Source organism: Setaria viridis, chromosome 3, assembly GCF_005286985.2.
Source record: "Setaria viridis chromosome 3, Setaria_viridis_v4.0, whole genome shotgun sequence".
Classification (NCBI taxonomy): domain Eukaryota; kingdom Viridiplantae; phylum Streptophyta; class Magnoliopsida; order Poales; family Poaceae; genus Setaria; species Setaria viridis.
Genome location: NC_048265.2, coordinates 19,441,163 through 19,461,743, shown reverse-complemented (window position 1 = coordinate 19,461,743; position 20,581 = coordinate 19,441,163). Strand labels below are relative to the sequence as shown.

Below are 20,581 nucleotides of genomic sequence, written 5' to 3'. Positions count from 1 at the left end.
ATCAGCAGAAAATCAGCCATGAGAGCTCTACCAAACACACCTTTAGTAAAACACTTCATTTAGAAACTACACCGTAAAACTCATGGTTTCAGTAAATTCACTATGTCTTTTCTCCACTAGATCTAAGCATTTTAGGACCAGGCTTGGTTCGCGGAAACTAGGTGTGACGCATCACCAGAGCAGTCGCGATTGTGTTTTCTGCAGCAAAAGTGGGCAACGACTGGCACCCAGTGAAGTTTATAGTGATATTTGGAGATCAAGAGTAAGAGAAGCGATATAAGTGATTTGCAAGTTTTTTAATTGAAAATTAAGGATATTATTAGTGCTCAGGTAATAGCAAGTGCAAGTTTTTTAATTAAAAATTAAGGACATCATTAGTGCTCAGATAATAGCAAGTGTGCATCCACCCTTCTCCTGTGTAAGTGAAGTGAGATTCTTTTCGTATTACTCTTGGTGATCGGCACCACCTTAATGGTTTGGTGGTGTTGGTTCTTGGTGAGCTCTCAAGGAGAAGTCTCAAGGAGGAGTCTTGTGAGAAGTCAAAAAACGTTGCGCTCGGTTTGAAATCCGCCTTTCTAAAATGGAGAATGGACTGCCTCTATGAGCTCTTAGTCCTTACACGGGTCTAGTCCTTACACGGGTCTAGGGGAACGATACTCTTGCCCAGGTGCTCCTCTTGCGCAGGTGCTCCAATGAATACTAGGTTAGAGTGATGACTTTTCGTTACCTCTAAAAACAAATGGGTTTTTCTAATCCTCCATACTTTTCGTAATTTACTCCCGGTACATCAATTTCTAGAACATCCTAGTATAGGGTTGAACTCGGTAGATAGGCGTGCTACACGCACGCACACTCGTCCCTACGAATACACGTACGCAATCCTACTCCTATGAGCATCTCTGAAAGACTGAATCGGCAAATCCTCGAGATTGATGAAGTCACCCCTAGCGCCTCACTATCGACAGGCACGTCACCTACCACTGAAAGAATAGTGCTGATTAAATCCTGAAATAAATTCAAGAAATGCGAACACCAGTGCCGAGTCGAGGACTCAAACCCTGGTGGGTAGGTTCCACCACAAGGAGCCTTACCAGCGGAGCTACGCTCAGTTCGCTTGTTGTTCATGGATCATGGAGAAGAAATAGTGAAGTTAGGTCTGGTTTGTACCAAGCAGGAATAGAAAGTAGAGGAATATAAGTTCTAGTAGCTGTTTGCACCTATCTCTAATTATATAAAAATATAAAGTGATTTTATCATTAGTTGAGTAATATTAAGACTCTCAATAAGTTGAGAACTTGAAAAGATGCAAAGAAATATATAAAAAAAGAAAATAAATGATATTAGCAACTTCTCATGGGTGTTGCATTTTGTCGAGGAGGTAGCCTGCAAACCGAGCTTGAATCTGCTTATGCAATATGCAGGCGTAGCCTTGCTTACCTGCACCTAAGGTTTTGGATCGAGATTGCAGGCCTCCATGCGAGAATCAGAGCAGAGCAGCTGGGTTGCGACTTGCGAGGAGCCGAGGGGACACCAAAGGCAGGACCGCTGGAGAGGCAGATGAGGCCAGAGAGCTCTAGAGGGGGGATAACGCGGCAGTTGGAGTACTTCGCAAAATCTCAGCTAGTTAATGGACCCGCTCGTCAGGGACTAAAGGGTGTGTTTGGTTCGGGGTCGAACTGAGTTGGAACGGGTTTGACCCCATCGACCTCTGTTTGGTTGAAAATATATCTGGGTTGGATCGGATCCAGAAGGAAATATTCCTCCTAGATGTGGGTCGAATGCATTCACCCAAAACGAGCGGACGCACTAGACCCACATCAACGCCATGGCTCTTCGTCATGCATGCAGGCGAGTTGGCGCGAGTGAGGGAGGGAGGGGGCGATGGTTGGCGCGGGGAGGGAGGGAGTGGGCGGTGTGGAGGAGCGGGCTGGCGTGGGGAGGGAGAGAGTGGGCGGCGGCCGACGCGGGGAGAGGGAAGAGCGGCGGTCGGCGCGGGGAAGAGGCAGGGGTGGCGAGTGGACAGCGCCGGCGGTATGGAGGAGCGGGTCGGTGCGGGGAGAGGGAAGAGTGGGCGGCCGACACAGGAAGGGAGGGAGGGGGCGACGGCCGACGTGGGGAGAGGGAGGAGCCGGTCGGCGCGGGGGAGGCTGGCGTGGGGAAGACCGGCGTGGGGCGGCGAGCGGATGGCGCCAGCGGCGTGGAGGATCGAACAGCGCCAGCGGCATGGAGGATCGGGTGAGTGAAGGGAGGATGAAGAAGATAAGGTGAGGTAAAAAAAAGATGACAGATAGGTCCCGCAGCTGATAGGTGGGACCCGTTGCTAACGGTGTTAAAATGACATCCATCCCATCCCTCTTAATCCTTCAACCAAACAAAAGATGGGAACATATCCCTCTCATCCAAACATGAGATATGATGAACCTATGTTACCAACATAACCCATTCCGCTTCATCCCAGAATCAAACATGCTAGGATACGTGGACTCGAGGCCATGAGAATGCGCCGATCCTTGGAGCCACAATTTTCTAGAAACATGCAGCGTGCAATAACATTGCATCAGCTATCACTCCATCGATAGCACCTGCTGCTGTGACATAAAAAATGTTGCTACAGGAAATTGCGGGCCCCACTATGCAGTAGTACCGGCCCTGGACTCGCACCAATCCGATGACGTTTAGTATACGGTATAGATTCGGGCGCAAAACGTTAGAACGACTCGAATAGCAACAATTTTTTTTAAGGTTTTAGAGACACGTGGTGATTAGACTTGTTGATAGGTTTTAATTTTCATATAGTAGGATGATTTGTAGAAGTCTAATTCATCCCCTTTTAGGCATCTTGTTGATCCTTTCAGTTGTTGAGAGCAGGAATCTGGCAGGCGTATCTCAAGAAGTCGATTATTGATGACTAATTTCTGGGAAGCAGCAACAAGCCAACAACAGATTAGGCGGCGTGAGCTACTGGAGCGGCTGGTAGAGTGCGAGAAGATGGTGGAGCTCATCGGAGGGACGAAATATTGGAGGAAGAAGAAACTAGGTAGTTATAAAATTCGGATACGGGGAGAAGAGCAAGACGCCTGAGTCCACTATAGCCGGGTCTTATAGACTATCATGACTATTTGGAACCACAATTGATTTTTTTTTGTCAACCTAAGGTATATATCTAGTTGTTGAAACTTGAAAGCATCTTCGCAATTAAATTACCATCGAAACAAGTTTAAGCTTTGCGCTTAACAAATACACCATGCATGATGCATCCAAACAATGGTGTCACTGGCAGCATCCCACCCCACGTGCTCAATTGCTGACACTGCTGACGCGTGTCAGCGAGAGGGGGTTGGAGGAGTAGTATCAGTTTTTTCCTGCCTGCAGAAAGCATGTAGCAGAGCAGCAAAGAATTGGATGATGATTGATGAGCGTGCGTGCGTGCCTCCCTGCAGATGATCTTTTTTTTTCTTTCTTTTGCTTCGCTTCTCCTCCTTGTAATCTTGTGCTCACCACTTCCCTAGCTCTAGCTAGCTTTCTCCCAAAAGTCTGCAGCCCTGCATGCAGAGGTTTGTGCTGCTGGGTAGGGACCTGCTTCCATGCTCGCTCCATCCTGTTCAACTCATTTGCAGCAAAAAGGAGGAATGAATGGGGTGCAAAGGACATGTGTACATTTGCCATAGTGGCCAGCGAGCTCCAAGACCAGGAAGAAATGGTCGAACGCATAGGAGGTACTGCATTGGAAGAGCCTTTGCTGAATTGCTAATATGCATGCAGGCTGCATGTATGGTCTTGGCGCTGTCTAATTCATTGCCATCCATTCCCTTCAATATCTACATTCATTGCTCTGTGTCTCTCTGTGTGTGTTGTTCGATCAGATTTTTTTTTGTAATAGTTAATTTTCCATCGTGTCGTTTATTCCTACGGTTTTCTTTTCAGTTTGCTATCTTGATCGATTTACTGCATATGAATTGGGTAAGAGGTTAGGACCTGAACCTAGATTTCACCTTTTTTTTTTCTCTCACTATCCGTCTCTATGATTTATTTAGTCCAAATATTAAATTCGCGTGAGATACTGAGTGGGGAATATTGTATGAAGTTGAAGCTTGAAGGCAAAAGCAGGTGAGGAATGCATGGAACACGTGATATTTCATTCAGTGCTTGTGTAGTTGGATCACTGGCCTAGGCCCCAGCTAATTCTGATTCTAGGGCTTCGGCGATACATGTCTCGTGTCTCCATCTTTGTGTGCTGGACTTTCCGTATGCACTCGCCGGGCAGAAGGGAGTCAATATATGTGTGGTGGCAGTAGAAGTAGAAAAGAGATGATACCCTAGCTGAAACGGACCCGAATTCCCATTTCTAAGAATTCAAGCCTACGCACCTCGATGATAATTCTAAGAAAGCTATCACGTGCGAATCATTATCTCAAATAGTACAAATTCATACCAACACAGAAAGATAAAGAGCAACGGAGTACAAATATCATAGATAACATGAGTAACGAGTACATCTCAGCGGCATATGCTGGTACAAGTCCATTTGGACTGAATCAAGAAAGGTAAAACATCTACACAACGGAAACATAAGCTATGTCGAACTCCATTTCCAGAGGCAACTTGAGCAAAGAACGGTCCCTAGTCTTCCCAGTCATCATTGTCGAAGTCATAGTCGGGCTCCGACCTTGAAAAACCACCATCTACCCAAGAAGCGGGTAGGCCATGTCAACTCCCAAAGCAGCAAGCTGAGGAAACGGGGGAATTATACTATATGCATGAGTGAAACCTATATATGGTTGTAGGGGTTTATGCAGAAGCAACAGCAATCAAGGATCTCCAGCTTAAGTCTCTCCATCTCTTCTCATAGATCAGGCTGCTCTTCCTTCACCATTAGATTGTTGCGATAGGATTTCCTGCTCAGAGCGATGGCCACAACGTTGGGTTTTTCAGGGTGGTAGTGAATCTCCAACTCATAGTCCTTGATTAATTCCAGCCATCTCCTTTGTCTCATGTTCAGCTCGGATTGAGTGAAGAAGTACTTCAAGCTCTTGTGATCTGTGTAGATCTCACACTTGTTGTTGATCAAATAGTGCCTCGAAATCTTGAGAGCATGCACAACAACTGCCAATTCCAGATCATGTGTCAAGTAGTTCTCCTCATGCTTCTTTAGTTGTCTAGACGCATAGGCCACGACATTCCCTTCCCGTATCAACACACTACCCAAACCTTGCTTGGAAGCATCACAGTACACCACAAAGTCCTTCTTGATATCTGGTAGAGTCAGCATTAGGGTAGTGGTAAGTCTCGACTTAAGCTTCTGAAAGCTCTTCTCACAAGCTTCAGACCACTCAAACTTCACGTTGTTCTTCAGCAACTTGGTCATGGGCTTGGCAATCTTGGAAAAGTTCTCAATAAACCTCCGGTAGTATCCTGCCAATCCAAGAAAGCTTCTGATCTCTGTCACGTTGCGAGGCTGCTCCTACTCTATGACTACTTCAATCATAGCTGGGTCAACGGCTACTCCCTTTGCTGACAACACATGTCCTAGGAAGGCAACTTCCTCCATCCAGAACTCGTACTTGCTAAACTTTGCATAAAGCTGGTGTTGCCGCAACCTCTCTAGCATGATCCGAAGGTGCTCCTCGTGTCCTTCTGCTGTCTTTGAGTAGATCAGAATATCATCAATGAACACCACCACAAACTTGTGCAACTCCTCCATAAAGATCTTATTCATCATGTTCATGAAATTAGCTGGTGCATTGGTCAAGCTGAAGGAGACCACTGTGAACTCAAACAATCCGTACCGGGTAGTGAACGCGGTCTTGGATATGTTACTCTCTCAAATCTTAATCTGGTGGTATCCCGACCTCAAGTCAATCTTGGAGAAGTACTTAGCTTTCCTGAGCTGGTCAACCAGATCATCAATCCGTGGCAACAGGTACTTGTTCTTGATGGTCATAGAGTTGAGCGTTTGGTAATCCACACATATTCTCATCAACCCATCCTTCTTCCTCACAAACAGAACTTGCGAACCCCACGGTGAAGCACTCGGTCGAATGAACCCTTGCTCTAGCAACTTCTTTAACTGCTTCTTCAGTTCATCCAGATCATCGGCCGATATCCAGTATGGCCTCTGTGCTACCGGTCCTCTGCCGGGTATAAGGTCAATCACAAAGTCCACATCACGATCTGGAGGTAGTTCTGTCAGCTCTTTTGGAAACATGTCCAGAAACTCACACACCAAGGGTACCTCTTCAATGGTCTTGGGGTTCAAGTTGCATAGCATCGGGGCTGTCTTGGGGTATAACGGCTCAAACTGTACTTGAACTCCACTTGGATGCTCCAATATGAGAAAGCGGGTGTTACACGAGACCAGTCCCTTGTGCTTAGCTAACCAATCCATTCCCAAAATCACATCAATGCTTGAAGACTTTAGCACTATCAAATTTGCTAGAAACTGCTGATTTTCGATCACCATCGGAACTGCCTTGCACTCTAGGGTGCTCCTAACTTCTCCTAGGGGAGAACTAGTTATAATAGGCCTTGGTCGAGCCATAGTGGGGAGAGACCTTTCTTCTACAAACTTGGTTGAAACATAAGAAAACTTAGTACCAACATCGAACAAAACTGTAGCTTTGACTGAATCAACAAGGAACTCACCAAGAGCAACATCTGGAGCTGTTGTGACGTCCTCAACGGTCAAGTAGTTCAGGCGTCCTCGGGTAGGTGGCGGTGCTATCCTTGCTGGGTTCCTTTGCTAGGGTCCTCCTAGTGCTGATGTCTTGGCTGGTGTCTGGAACTGGTTGGTGTGGTTCTCTCCTCCTGCCTGAGTCTTCTGCGGACACTCGAATGACTTGTGCCTGGGCGGACGATACATGTAATAGACAATCGACTTTGTGCCCTCAGGAGTGGCAGGCTGGTGGGGTTCGGCTTCCAAGTACCTAAACTTCCACCTCCTACACTAGGGTTTCTGTACGACTGCAGCTGTGAAGGGTAGTTGCGAGGCTTCTGCTGCTGAAACTGTGGAGGTCCTATCCTCGGCCTTCGAGACGGCCCTGAGTGTCCAAACTGCTCCTAACACTTCCTCTTGTGCCCTCAGAACTCCTCGTACTCTAGCCTCGACTTCTCCACTCGGAGTGCCTTGCCCACAAGGGCGTGTAGAGTAGGGCAGTCGTGAGCGGACAAGTGCATCTCCATGCCCCGGTGAAGTAAAGTTTTAGAACTCATCTGCCTTTCGGTTCATGACTGCTTCTGGGATATGGTGTTCGAGAAATGCTACAATGAACTCATCCCACGTGATGTGCGTTGGGTTTGCGTGAGAGTCACAAAAGCTGTCCCACCAAGCACGTGCTGTCTCGATCAGCTGGTGGGTGGCCAGCACCACACACTCCTCATCTGTACAATCTATCAGGTCCAGCTTCTTCTTGATCTCCCTAAGCCAGTCGTCTGCGTCTAGTGGGTTGTAAGAGTTGTCGAACATGGGTGGACGGAGCTTGATGAATCCTTCAACTTTCCTCTAAAAAGACTCAATTGGAGGGTTACTACGGGGTCCTCCTTGCTGGTTGTACTGGAGCAAAGCGTTAGCCATGGTCTGCATCAGTTGTGTCTGAACTGCCATCACCTCTACAAGGTTAGATGCCGGCGGTGCCTGCTGGTCCCCTGCACCTCCAGCGTTCACGTTCTTCTCTTGCTCCTCCTGACCCTCCTGGTGAACCTTTCCTTCAGCGCCAGCTGCGTCTCTCTATACCTCCATCTCTGGGACACGGCCACCACGTCCTCTGTAGTGACCTCCACGAAGTCCACCTAGGGGAGCATGACCTCCACGGTGAACATGACCTATGCCGGGGTTAGGCTCTTCCTCGTTGTCCGCCTCTTCGAAATGGTGCAACAACCATCCTGACCTTCTCAAACTCGACATCTGTTCCAAATGAGATCGTAATCAGTGGTTACTCTCAAGAAATTGGATAGGGGGTTAATTAAATTTAAGGAAATATACAGCTGAAACACACAAACAATTTCACATAGACAATAAGATGCATAGGAACCATAAAATCCATGAAACTCCATATCACTCATGCAAAGACACCATACAAAAAGGGTGTATCTCGAGGTCTACAATAGAAACCTTCAAGATTACACGAGGATCATCATACTACTACATCAAGAATCATGTTGTGGTAGTCTCTAATGCTATAACATCATGGTGAGCCTAACTCAAACCTAACACTAGATCAGAAGTGGTCCACTCAGTCGGAGCACGGGAAGTCATCGTCGTCCACGTCGCCATCTATAAGGTGGTACTCGGGAGTAAGACCACTCCACGAACCTGACTCGTCGTTCGAGTACATTAGTAGCTTGAGTGGGTCTCCTCCGTACAGCTGTGAAAGCATAGATAGTGCTCTGGTCATCTCCTCAATAGCAACACTAGCTGGTGGGTGCAGCAGTTGGGTGTACAATCTGGTAGGTGGTAGCACGAAGCTCTCCACATGTGGCTCCCTCCTGTACTCAACCGGAACCCACACACTCAACTCCGCCAACTCCATCACCCTCCTGTGGTCAGAGCGTTCCCACGCGAGCTGAAGTCTCTCTGCCAAGTCTCTGTCACTGTAGCAGCATGAACCAAGGTGGACCAGGTTGTAGTAGTTTTTGTGCAAGCAGTGGTGTAGCTGCTCAATGACTCCATTCTTGGCAACTAGTGTGGCATCCAAGGTGTCAACCAGCTTCTCCTTCTCCTTGAGCAATGCGTTCTTCTCATCTATCATCTTGTCCCTGGACCTCAGTGCCTCCTCCATCCGAACAACCCTCGCCTCCATATTAGCAATCCTCAGCGCGTCCCTCTCATCGCAAGGGTCCGGTCCAGTGTCGATCTCGTGCCGTAGGTGACGGTTTGTCCGGTCCAGTCTCTCCAAACAACGCTCAAGTCCCTCTATCTTTCCTTCCAGCATGGTGTTGGTACCAATGAAGTTGTCCCAACCCTTGCGGAGTACCTCCACCTCTCTATTGTTCCAGAACAGCGCCAAGTAATGAGCGTAAATGCAGTGGGAGGCCACTCTAAACTTCTCGTCGGGCTCTGCATAGGCATCCTCGTAGTACTGACAGGCCAAACTCTCAAAGTCCCTTGGTCCGTGGCACGCCCTGGGCAGGCAGCGGTAGAGAGTCTGTGCCAACCTATCACGTAGCTGCGTGTGCACTTCTCGCACAGCTCTCCTAGCGGCAGTCCAGCGAGCCTCTAACATTGAAAGCTCGAACGCAAACACCACAACCTCCTCGGGAACCTTGGGGTCTGCGGGTACTGTCAGCTTCACCTCGATGGGTACGGAGTCCACTCTGCCCCTCATGCGGCCCTCGTAAAGCACACCCTGAGTGCGAACTCCAGATCTCTCCAAGCACTCACTGTGTATAGTGCAAAAGCCTCCGAAGCGCACTCCGTCTCCAGTAAACGTGCGCCACTCCTCGGTCATCTATAACACGTTGTTAAGATTGTTAGTAAGCCGTATAAATTAGAGAAAACATGGTAATAATAGTAACAGCTCAAGGAGTTGTATAGCAATCAAGGGGTATATACTCAGTTCAAGGGTAATTTAGGCTTCCTAAACTAATGTCCATTGCTAGGGATCGTCCTACGGTTAAGTATGGCTCTGATACTAGCTGAAACAGACCCGAATTTCCATTTCTGAGAATTCAAGCCTACGCACCTCGGTGATAGTCCCAGGAAGGCTATCACATGCGAATCCCTATCTCAGATAGTACAAATCCATACCAACAAATAAATATGAAGAGCAACGGAGTACAAATATCATAGATAACATGAGTAACGTATATATCTCAGCGGCACATGCCGGTACAAGTCCATATGGATTGAATCAAGAAAGGTAAAACATTTACGCAGCGGAAACATAAGCTATGGTGAACTTCATTTCCAGAGGTGACTCGAGCGAAGAATGGTCCCTAGTCTTCCCAGCCATCGTTGTTGAAGTCGTAGTCGGGCTTGGAACCTAAAAAACCACCATCTACTTGAGAAGCGGGTAGGCTATGTCAACTCCCAAAGCAGCAAGCTAAGGAAATGGAGAATTATACTACATGCATGAGTAAAACCTATATATGGCTGTAGGGATTTATGCAGCAGCAGCAGCAGCAATCAATGAAGCAGCAAAGCAACATCAACTTCGAGGTCAACACCTCAATCAAGGAAGTCGGCACAAATCACCAGAACCTTCACCCAAGGGTCCGGCACCCAAACACACTAGGCGATGTGAGAGCTCCTTCCCCTTACATCTGAACGGCAAACACCAGCCTGCCTCAAAAGGAGAGGTAGAAGAATAAGAAAAGTCTAGTCAAAAGTAGCGGTAGTCAACATCACTATCCATAACTAGTGGACACGGACTATAGCTGTAGCTTTATACACTCTGCAGAGGTTGTACAACTGTACCCGCACGGATGGAGCCTGAACGGTAGTGATCTGTCCAAAGCCCACCTAACAGCCGGAGCCCTTGTAAGTGGATAGCTCTCTCCTGTTTCCTCGAGTCTGGAACTGTCCTCAGCTGCAGGGCATGCCGTCACCAGTGAGGACCTCGAAGCTGTGAAACCTACCCACGCTGGGGTGCAGTCTGGTCAGAGCAGGCCAACACCTCGAACTCCTTACACGATCCTCCAATCCGCCTATAGGCAGAGCACTATCCACTACTAATCTCAGACCAAACCTCGCCCATAACGTAAGTGAGCGGTGAGTACAAAAATAGCTATTGTGATTAGTGGTAAACTAACTCGGTCCTTAAGCGGCTAAGAGCGAGCACTCTACCAACATGTATGTGCCAAAGCACCCGCCACCTGCTCCTCAGTAACAAACAAGGTACCCACCACAGGTATGGGGTATGGAGAGAGTCCAAAAAGCTCTCTCCTGGCAAGGCACTCCTCAGTGCCAACCATGGCTCACTCCCGCCAAAATACATCAAGGAGTCACACGCATCCAAAATACACGCGAGAGTGTTTAAGGAATCCCATCACCAAATCCATGGCAAGTGCCCATCCATAACTCAAAAGCATGTATATGGATATATGAGCGGTGGACTATTTAGGGGTTTGTAGCTAGTCCACAAAAATAGGTAACCAAGGAAAACAGGATATACAAATATCAAAGCATGGCTAAAAATATTAGCTATGCAATCCATCATCATCAAGCAACATAAATAAAGCGCTAGCAACTAAGCATGCATAGGATCTATATGATTGGGAGTGACCTGACACCTTGTTCATAGTCGATTGGATCCTCCTCGGCGTAGTCGGGGTCTTGAAGGTCTTCCTGGTCGTAGCACAGGTCTGAATAGAATGAGATACGATAAAACGTAAATTAAATGGCATTACATCTAGGCAAAAACTCCAAATTTAGAAGATCCAAATAACACCAAACTAGCTATAAACAGTACGGGCTCGATTTTACGAATTTAGTGCAACTGGTTTCATATTTTTCAGAGTTAAAATGAATTAGCTATGAATTTTTAAATATTAAAGGATTTATTTAATTATTTAATAATTTCGCAAACCATTTATTAAAAAAGGGTGACATGTGTCAGCATCTGATTGGTCCATGTGGCAGCCCGAGGGTGTGCCACGTGTCTACTGACGTTAGCGTTGACCGGTCAACGGTGGGTCTCACCGGGTCAGCGGGCCCCATCGATCAATGGACCCTATGGGTTAGCTTGTCAGTGGGCCCCACATGTGGGCCCGGGCTTCACACGTCATCGCCATGTGGGCCATGGCGGCGCGGCGCGGGCGCGCGCTGGTGGTCGTGAGCGTGCGGTGACCGCGTCAAGTCGCGGCGCGCACGACATCATGGTGCGGTGTGTAGCACGCAAGCGTGGTGTGGCACGAGTGCGCGCGCATGCGCTTGGTCCCGGGGCTTTCCCCGGCCGTGGCACGGCGTGGCGGCGCACAGACCCCGGTGGCCGGCGGCGAGGCTAAGCGGCGGCGGTTTACACTATGGTGGCTACGGTTGGGAGGCAAGAAAGAGAGAGGGGGGAAAGGCGAGCTCACGGCGAGGCTAGGTGATGAGGAACGGTGTCGGCGGCGGGCGACTCCCTCGGGCGGCGGCGGATGGCTCCCTCGGGTGGCCTCCTCCTCTTCCCCTTCCTCCTTCTTCCCCCTTCTCCCTTCTCCTCCGCGACCCCCCCTTCTCACTTCCCCTCTCGGCGGTGGCGGCGCAAGGGCAATGCCCCGGTGATGGTGAGGAGCATCGGGGCTCAGGCGGCTTATAAGGGTGCGGTGAGGCAGTTCGAGGGCAAAGGTGTGGCTCGCCGTCCATCTCGATGTCCGTGCCCGCGGGGCGGCATGGCGCACATCTGGCGGTTCGGCCCCTAGGATTTGGAGGCGCGGCCGTGGGCAAAGAGGTCAAATCCCCTAGCGGAACCTCCTGGAAGGGGTCACGGGCGCGCCCAGCTGGGGGTAGTGCGCTCCAGCGCGGCACCCCCATCCGCTCTGTGAGCGCATGCGCTAGGCGCGTGGTCCTACGGGCGGGAGGTAGGAGAAGAACAGGAGAAGACGAGGCTGACAGGTGGGGCCGGGTGGCAGTGAGAGAGAAGGGAAGCGGGGGGCGAGGGCGGAGCGCGGGTGGGAGCTGGGCCGGCCTGTTGGCCAGGCGGCCGGCTGGGCCTTGCGCGAGTGAAGGTGAGGCAGGCGAGCGTGCGGTTGGGCTGACTGGCTAGCTGCTGCCGGCCGGGAGTGGGTTAGGCGCCAGCGGCTGGCTAGTGTCGTGGTGGTAGGATGGGCTAGGCTGAAGGTTCGCAGGCCGGCGAGTTAGATAGGTTAGCGGGCTGGTCTAATAGGTTAGGTTAGGTTAGGTTTGGTTTTTATTTAGTTATAGATTTAGATTTAGATTTTGATTGAATTTTGAATTATTCCAAACATGAGATCCAAATAAAATTCAAAAAGATCCAAATTATTCCACACAATTTTTGAAAAGGAATTTTTGGGATGAGGAAATAGTTGGCTAACATTTTCAAATGAGTACACAATGCAAACAAAAAGGTTTAAGTTTTTGCAAATTTCACTCAAATAAATATTACAAATTTTGGAATATTGCACTAGCCTGTCCACTCACAGCCGCCGTACGCACTGTACATGGTGTGCCTTTGGATTTTACGCGACGTGGGTGGCCAGGCCGGCCCTTTCTTATTTCCCCCGAACCTCCTCGAGTGGGGTGTTTGGATATGAGGTGCTAAACTTTAACAGTGTCACATCGGATGTTCAGATGCTAATTAGGAGAACTAAGCATGAGCTAATTATAAAACTAATTGCAGAACCCTGTGCTAATTCGCGAGACGAATCTATTAGGTCTAATTAATCCATCATTAGCAAATGGGTACTGTAGCACCACATTGTCAAATCATGGACTAATTAGGCTTTATATATTCGTCTCGCGAATTACACTCCATCTGTGCAATTAGTTTTGTAATTAGCCTATATTTAATACTCCTAATTAGCATCCAAACATCCGATGCGACGGGTGTTAAATTTTAACACCATGTTGCCAAACAACCCCTCAACATGACCAGAGCGGGGTCGCATCCGGAAATTTGCGTCTTTCCTCGCGCCCCCGAGAGTCAAATCAAGAGCTTTCAAGTATATCAATGCTTCATGAAGGTCCTTCCAAGTTCCGAGTTCATGATAAGATGTAGGTCATGGCTTTCAAGTAGTATCAAGAGATTTTTAGGCGCCCGTGTTAAGTTATAGCACATCCCATTTATAGGGCATGCATGGACATGGCCTGATCATGTAGGTCATGGCTTCCATTCCAAGTCCATGATAAGATGGTCCAGCACTAAAATGGCTGCCCGTATACAGCAGCAGTCAGTGCTCTATCTCTAACACAACCCCCACAAATCAGCTGGGTTACTTAATCGATCGGTACCAGATCACTGCAGAATGGATGCTGCAAGTCCTTTCAGCAAGTCCGATGTATCATCAGACAGCAAGCTAGCTAGTAGCTACCCACCCGGCCCTATCTACTCCCAGACCGGCCGCTGCAGTTCATAGTTCACAGAGTAGTGGGCCGGGGAGTCTACGGCTGAGTAGCATGGCCATTGGCAATTTGGCATGCATTCTGGGGACGACGGACACCGATGGCGACGCGATCTATCGTCTCAGACAATAATCTTCAGGCCTGGTGGGGCATGCATGATGAGGCATGGTCCATGCATCTCAGCTATCGCCCGCCGAGACGGTAGGGGGGCTTTAACTCAGCCTGGTGGGCCCCGCCGCCGCGCTGAGAGGGTATAGTCGGCGCCACCACAGGCCCTCATGGCGCAGCAGAGAGGCGCGCGACAGGGTTGGTGTCAGTGAGATCGACGGAGCGTCCCCTTCGCATTCAACGCGATTGCGCGCGCACAAACACGCTGCGCTCTATCTCCCTGCTGCCGTCTGTCTTGGCGTGCTGATGATGCGTGCATCGTCACTGCTTGCTCGATAGGCTGGGCTTCGATCACTTTGGTAGCTGCGTGCATCGAGTCTTGAGAGAAACCACGATGTGCGTGGTGTGTATGTAGCTCGATCATGGTCTCATGGACTGGCGTGCCCAAGCTCAATCTTGAATCCTGTAGTGGTTTCACTGTGCATTTTTGTCATGCATGAGCTCCGGCCGGGCCGTTCCATGCACGCTCAACAGTGGCGGGATTGCACTGTGGAGACGGGGCTACAAGACTGACGGCATTGAATATATCTCCTGCACGAGCACGACGACGGCGCCATACTTGCATCGGTTTTTTATGGAACAACAACTATGAATGCTGTGAGAGTAGTAGCTCCATGGGCGCATTGAATATCTGCTGCCTGCACGACGGCATTCTTGAGAGGCCTGCTCACCTGCTTTCATCCATGGCCTGATGATGACCCCTTCTTCGTTCTCTCTCTCCCTCCCTCCTTCCCTCTCTCGTTGTTTTGTCTTCTGTCACCTCTCTGCGAAATGCCTTCTGCCCTCCTCGTAGCTCGACTCTAGCTTAGCTGAGACGGACAGAGATATCGAGTCTGCGAAATGCCTTCTGCCCTCCTCGTAGCTCGACTCTAGCTTAGCTGAGACGGACAGAGATATCGAGATAGACTAGCGTCGTGTGAACTCACTCCAGGAGGACAGCTTTTCTTCGCAGGGGCAATTGGCATTGCTGCTAGCTGGCTGCCGAGCTAGATGCCCTGCTGCACCACTGTGTATGCAGCATGCGTGCGTGCTAGCAGCACAGTGACCACTACAAGGGTGTTTCGATGATAGGGGCTCAACTTTAGCTCCCGTTACATCTAATTATAAAACTAATTGCACAACCTAATTAGGAGTATTAAACATAGACTAATTACAAAACTAATCGTAATCTATTCAACCTAATTAGTCCATGATTTGACAATGTGTTGCTACAGTAACCATTCGCTAATGATGGATTAATTAGATTTAGTAGATTCGTCTCGCGATTTAGCCTAGGGGTTGTGCTATTAGTTTTGTAATTAGCTCATGTTTAGTCCTCCTAATTAGCATCCGAACATTCGATGTGACAGGACTAAAGTTTAACCCTTATCTCCCAAACATACTCTTGCATTTTTTATTAGCGCAAGGCAATTTCAATTCCGTGTTGTTTCTCTCCATGCACAAAGCGTTTAATTTCAGCTCACGTTGTATGCAGTTGGATCCTAGAGAGGGAGGGGCGTTTGGATACCGGATGCTAAACTTTAGCAGTGTCACATCGAATGTTCGGATGCAAATTATGAGGACTAAACATGAGCTAATTATAAAACTAATTGCAGAATCACTGTGCTAATTCGCAAGACGAATCTATTAAGCCTAATTGATCCATCATTAGCAAATGCTTACTGTAGCACCATATTGTCAAATCATGGACTAATTAGACGTAATAGATTCGTCTCGCGAATTAGACTCCATCTGTGCAATTAGTTTTATAATTAGCCTATATTTAATACTTCTAATTAGCATCAAACATCCGATGTGTCATGTGCTAAACTTTAGCATAAGTATCCAAACAGGGTCGGAGTTTCGGAGAACGGATTGGGTTTGCTCAAGGTCACAACAAACCCGGTACAACTCGAGGGCCATTTTGTTGACGACCCTCAAAATCAGCCCCTTTTTTTTCTCAAGTTGTTACGAAAGCCATGTATATTTGGACATTTAGCCCGTTATCATACTTTTTTTTTTGTTTCAGACTAGACCACGATAGTTGATCGACTTAGGGGGTGTTTGGGAACACCGTGTTAAACTTTAGCACCTGTCACATTGGATGTTTGGATACTAATTAGGAGTATTAAATATAGTCTAATTACAAAACTAATTGCACAGATGGAGTCTAATTCGCGAGATGAATCTATATATTAAACCTAATTAGTTCATGATTTGACAATGTGGTGCTAATGATGGATTAATTAGCCTTAATAGATTCGTCTCGCGAATTAGACTCCATCTGTGCAATTAGTTTTGTAATTAGCTCATATTCAGTCCTTATAATTAGCATCCGAATATCCGATGTGATCCTGCTAAAGTTTAGCACTTCATATCCAAACACCCCTTTAGCTTAGATGGGTTGTTTCTCGTGGAGTGCATGCTAGCTACTATCGCCTCATATTCCCTAGCCGCGTTTTGCTGTACTACTGCAGTCCATTGGTCCTACCTCTAGATCAAGCTAGCTAGTTACTGCAGTATATCGATCCTGCCTCTCGATCGAGCCCTTAGTGGAACAGCATACACGTCCGGACTGTTTACGTTTACTTCTACTAGTATATTCAATCAACTTTTTATATAGAGAGATCATCTACTTGGGGGCGATCAATATATTAGGACGATAAGTGGAATACTTCACTTTTTATATAGATATAAGATTATCTTTGTGCAATCAAAATGTATTAGCTAGGATTTATAAAGTGAGAGAATCATTTGATCAAATTAAATCAATCTAGAGTAGGACTTCACATACTTCATCAAATACAATATGCATATCTTAATATACTCGAACTTAATTATCAATTTCAAACTTTATATTATTTTCAGTAAATTAATGTCAAAGCTCCATATACAGGAATATGATGTCCATAGACAATAAAGCAACAACATAACACAAACCCAAATAATATGGAGCGTTGTCCAAACCGACTACGCCAACGACATCAACAAATTAAACAAATAATAGGAAATAAGGACTTCTTTCTTTTACCATCTCATAAAGGATGCTCGAAATCTTTTTTATCTTCGCACATAATTTAGTCTTCACGTCCTCAAGCAGTTAATTAAGCATCTGGATCTTTCCTTCATAAGTCATAACCTGTATAGTAGTAAAGTGCAAAATCTTGTGTCAGACACTATTTTACAAAATAGAAACTTATAAAAATTAACTACATCATTACTATTTTATGTAACGATTACATTTGGCTACCAAACGCTAAAACAAAAACATATTTGATTGATAAATCTATACAAATATTAATAGTAATAAATTGGCTAAAATTATTATGCTAACATATAATAATGTTTAATGAGAACCAAAAAACATCATAATACAATTTGGCAACCAAAGGTTATAAAAATGAAAAAGTATTATAATCACAATCTCCATGGCTATATAACAAATAAATATAATTTAATTTAACATATTATATGAATGAGATTATGTTCGATTTTTATGTAGTTTCACCCTCAAATAAAACTATTTCTCAACTAAAGATATCAAAATTTTGGCAAGTACCTTCTTTCTAACAAAATTTATATTTCCATGGCTTTCATATATGACATGAAATATAAAAAATGTGATGGATGGGTTGATCAAGGTTTTAGTGATACAACTAAATATGCTTACATGGGCATGTGTTTATTTTAGTTTGTAAAAAATTATGTATAAATTGGTACTATTTCCTTTAAATCTATCCCATTTAGACTTGGAATTTTTTTATCAAAAATTAATGAAGCTCCATCTCTACATTCATTCATTTATATATGATGAATCATGTGTAATATAATTGTTTTAGGAACAAATAAATGGATTGATGACAAGAGACAATATCCAAATAATGTTACAACGGTAGCTATATTTATTCTAGCTTATTTCCCTTTTATTACTAATCGTGAAGATTATTGTTCCAAAAAGTTTTTCACGTAGATATTTTTCCACATCAATCATTCCTTGTAAATACCTTTCACTCCTACAGCTACAAAGCCTAAGATTATTGCACTCTCTGCTAGTCACCGAAGCTTATGCATTTCATTCCTCTCCTTTCTAATTTAAAAATTGATCAGTTTGTTGATTATAGGCAATAATGTCTAAGCATACATGTTAAGATATATAGTGAGAACTTTCTAGAAGCTAAATTCTGAATGCTTGAGACTCCAATTTGAGCAAGCAAACGGTATTGCAAACCTAACCGCGTGCATAAGCAGTAGCGAGTTATAGCAGTGCGTACAACTCCAATACAAATTAGCAAATTAAGTCATTGGATCAGAATGTTCCTATAAAGTACCATTATGAAGTATGCATCTCGTCGCTACAACAGATGCATCATGCATGATAAATTGATAATAAAAATTTGCTTAGCATCAGATAGGAGTACATGGTAAAGGAGAAGCATACAGAAATCACGAACGGGAAACCTTATCCTCTATATGCATGGAACATAGAATCGAACCTGACAAAGATTAGATGCTCCACTACTGCGCGACTGCGGGTTGCTCGTCCCCGCCGGCCGTGCCGGACTTCAAGAACGGTCCGCCGCCGATCTGCCCCACGCCAGACACCACACCGTGCCCGGCGCCCATGGCCGATGAGTACGCGAAGCCGTAGCCTCCTCCTCCTCCGTTCATACCCAGCCTCGCCGTCGCAGCTTCTCCATCGTAGCTCCTCGCCAGCATCTGCACAGAGGCGAAATGGTCGTGCTGCACGAACCCAGCCCCGCCGATCGCCGCCGCCGCCGTGGGATGGCCGACGTTGATGAAGTTCTGCGTGCAGTTGGGCACTGGGTTGCCGACGAAATCCGCCATCCCTGCCGCCGCGGCGCCATTGGATCCCACGGCCACAGAGGCCGCCGCCGCCGCCGCCGCTTCAGCCGCCGCCTACACCACCGAAAAGCACGGCGCGTATACTCATCAGAACCGAAAAACACGGTCGTATACTCATCAGAAAATGCACGCGTACACGTACGCGCTGGCTAGGGTCGACATGTACATCTTGTACATAAATGTGTACACGTGACAGGAGAGGCCTACGTGTCGCGTAGAATTCACCTGGTACTTGGACAGCTCGTAGCTGGCGCGGGCGAGCTCCTGCTGGACCTGGCGGAGGCGGTGCTGGAGGATGGAGATGACGCCGACGCAGCCGTAGACGGGATCGCGGAGGCGCATGTCGGCCTCGTAGGCGAGCGAGTTGACGGCGTCCTCGCGCTGGCAGGGGTGGAGCTCATTTAGGATTTTGGTGACGTTGCTGGCCCCGAAGACACGGTGCACGTGCACAAACTTCTGCGGATTCTCCGGCGGGAAATAGGGCGCAAACACGCAGTCCGGCTGGCACTTGCGCCGGAGGAACTTGCACGCCGCGCACGGCGAGCCTGCGCCGGCGCCCGAGCTGCCGGAGATGGAGCCGCCGCCCGTGGACGGCGAGACCACGGTGACCACGGAGCCCGTGGAGGCCGGCGGCACCGACGACGCCGACGAGGCGGCCATCGATCTCCCTCTGCGGGAAGAGAATGGAGATCTAAGTAAGTCACAGCAAGGGTTTCCCTTGTAGACAGGGGCGGCGGACAAAAATCGAATTTTAGAAGATATGTACATACATGGTCAGATCCAAATATAAGTAGCATACATCAGGTTTTGGGTGTTCGATTTCGCACCGTAGGAAGGGCAAGGGAATAGGCAGGCACACCTCTGTCGTCTGTCGGATGCTCGTCTCCGGCGCCCGACGAAGGGCCGGTGGTCGCCCGGCAAAGACCTGGCCAGGGGGGTGGCTGCTCGCCCTTGTCGTCGCCGCTAGGAAAGAAAAGGCCGAGCGAGAGTGGAGCGGAGAAAGGAAAAGGGAAGCAGCCGAGGAAAAGAAAACAGAATGCGCACGGGGTGGATATCGAGCAACCTGGCTCGGTTAGCTCGCTAGACTAAGGCTTGGCTCGGCTGGTTAACGAAACGAGAAAAGAACCTGGCTCAGCTCAGTTCGTTAGCAACTCGAGCCGGCTCGTTAGTCTCGCGTGCAAGGTACACAAAGCAAGCACAAAACTGAGAATTAAAGTAATAATTTATAATTAATTTTAAAATGTATATAATGTACTAAGAAATATTTCATTTCTTCCTATCAAATCACTCATCTTTTCAAAAGGAACCATAGGAATCAATACATACGTGAACTCCAAAAATCACGAGATCAACCCTATAATAACTCAAGAAATCCAGAAAAAAGAGTAAAAATTGCTGAACCTAAAATCAAATTATGCATGTATACGTACATTTTGGTACCCTCAACGCGTGCCTTCCATAGTAGGCTCGGACTCACAACCGCGTGTGTATTCACTGTCACGGGTGATCCCATTGAAGGAGCCGCGCACGCAGCATCATGCGGCCGCGCGTATGCGCTAGCAATGGGCTCAATTA

The 20,581-nt window shown here is 47.4% G+C and overlaps 1 protein-coding gene across 1 annotated transcript; it reads right to left on the bottom strand.

Moving 5' to 3' along the window:
- Positions 1–16,976: 16,976 nt before the first annotated feature.
- LOC117847967 (LOB domain-containing protein 6) lies at positions 16,977–20,033 on the bottom strand. The gene is made up of 4 exons (XM_034729275.2): positions 19,866–20,033; positions 19,232–19,676; positions 18,637–19,060; positions 16,977–17,282 (listed from the first exon to the last, which is right to left on the bottom strand). Exons 2-3 carry the CDS (start codon positions 19,664–19,666, stop codon positions 18,659–18,661), a joined length of 837 nt encoding a protein of 278 aa, XP_034585166.1. The 5' UTR covers positions 19,667–19,676; positions 19,866–20,033; the 3' UTR covers positions 16,977–17,282; positions 18,637–18,658.
- Positions 20,034–20,581: the final 548 nt, after the last annotated feature.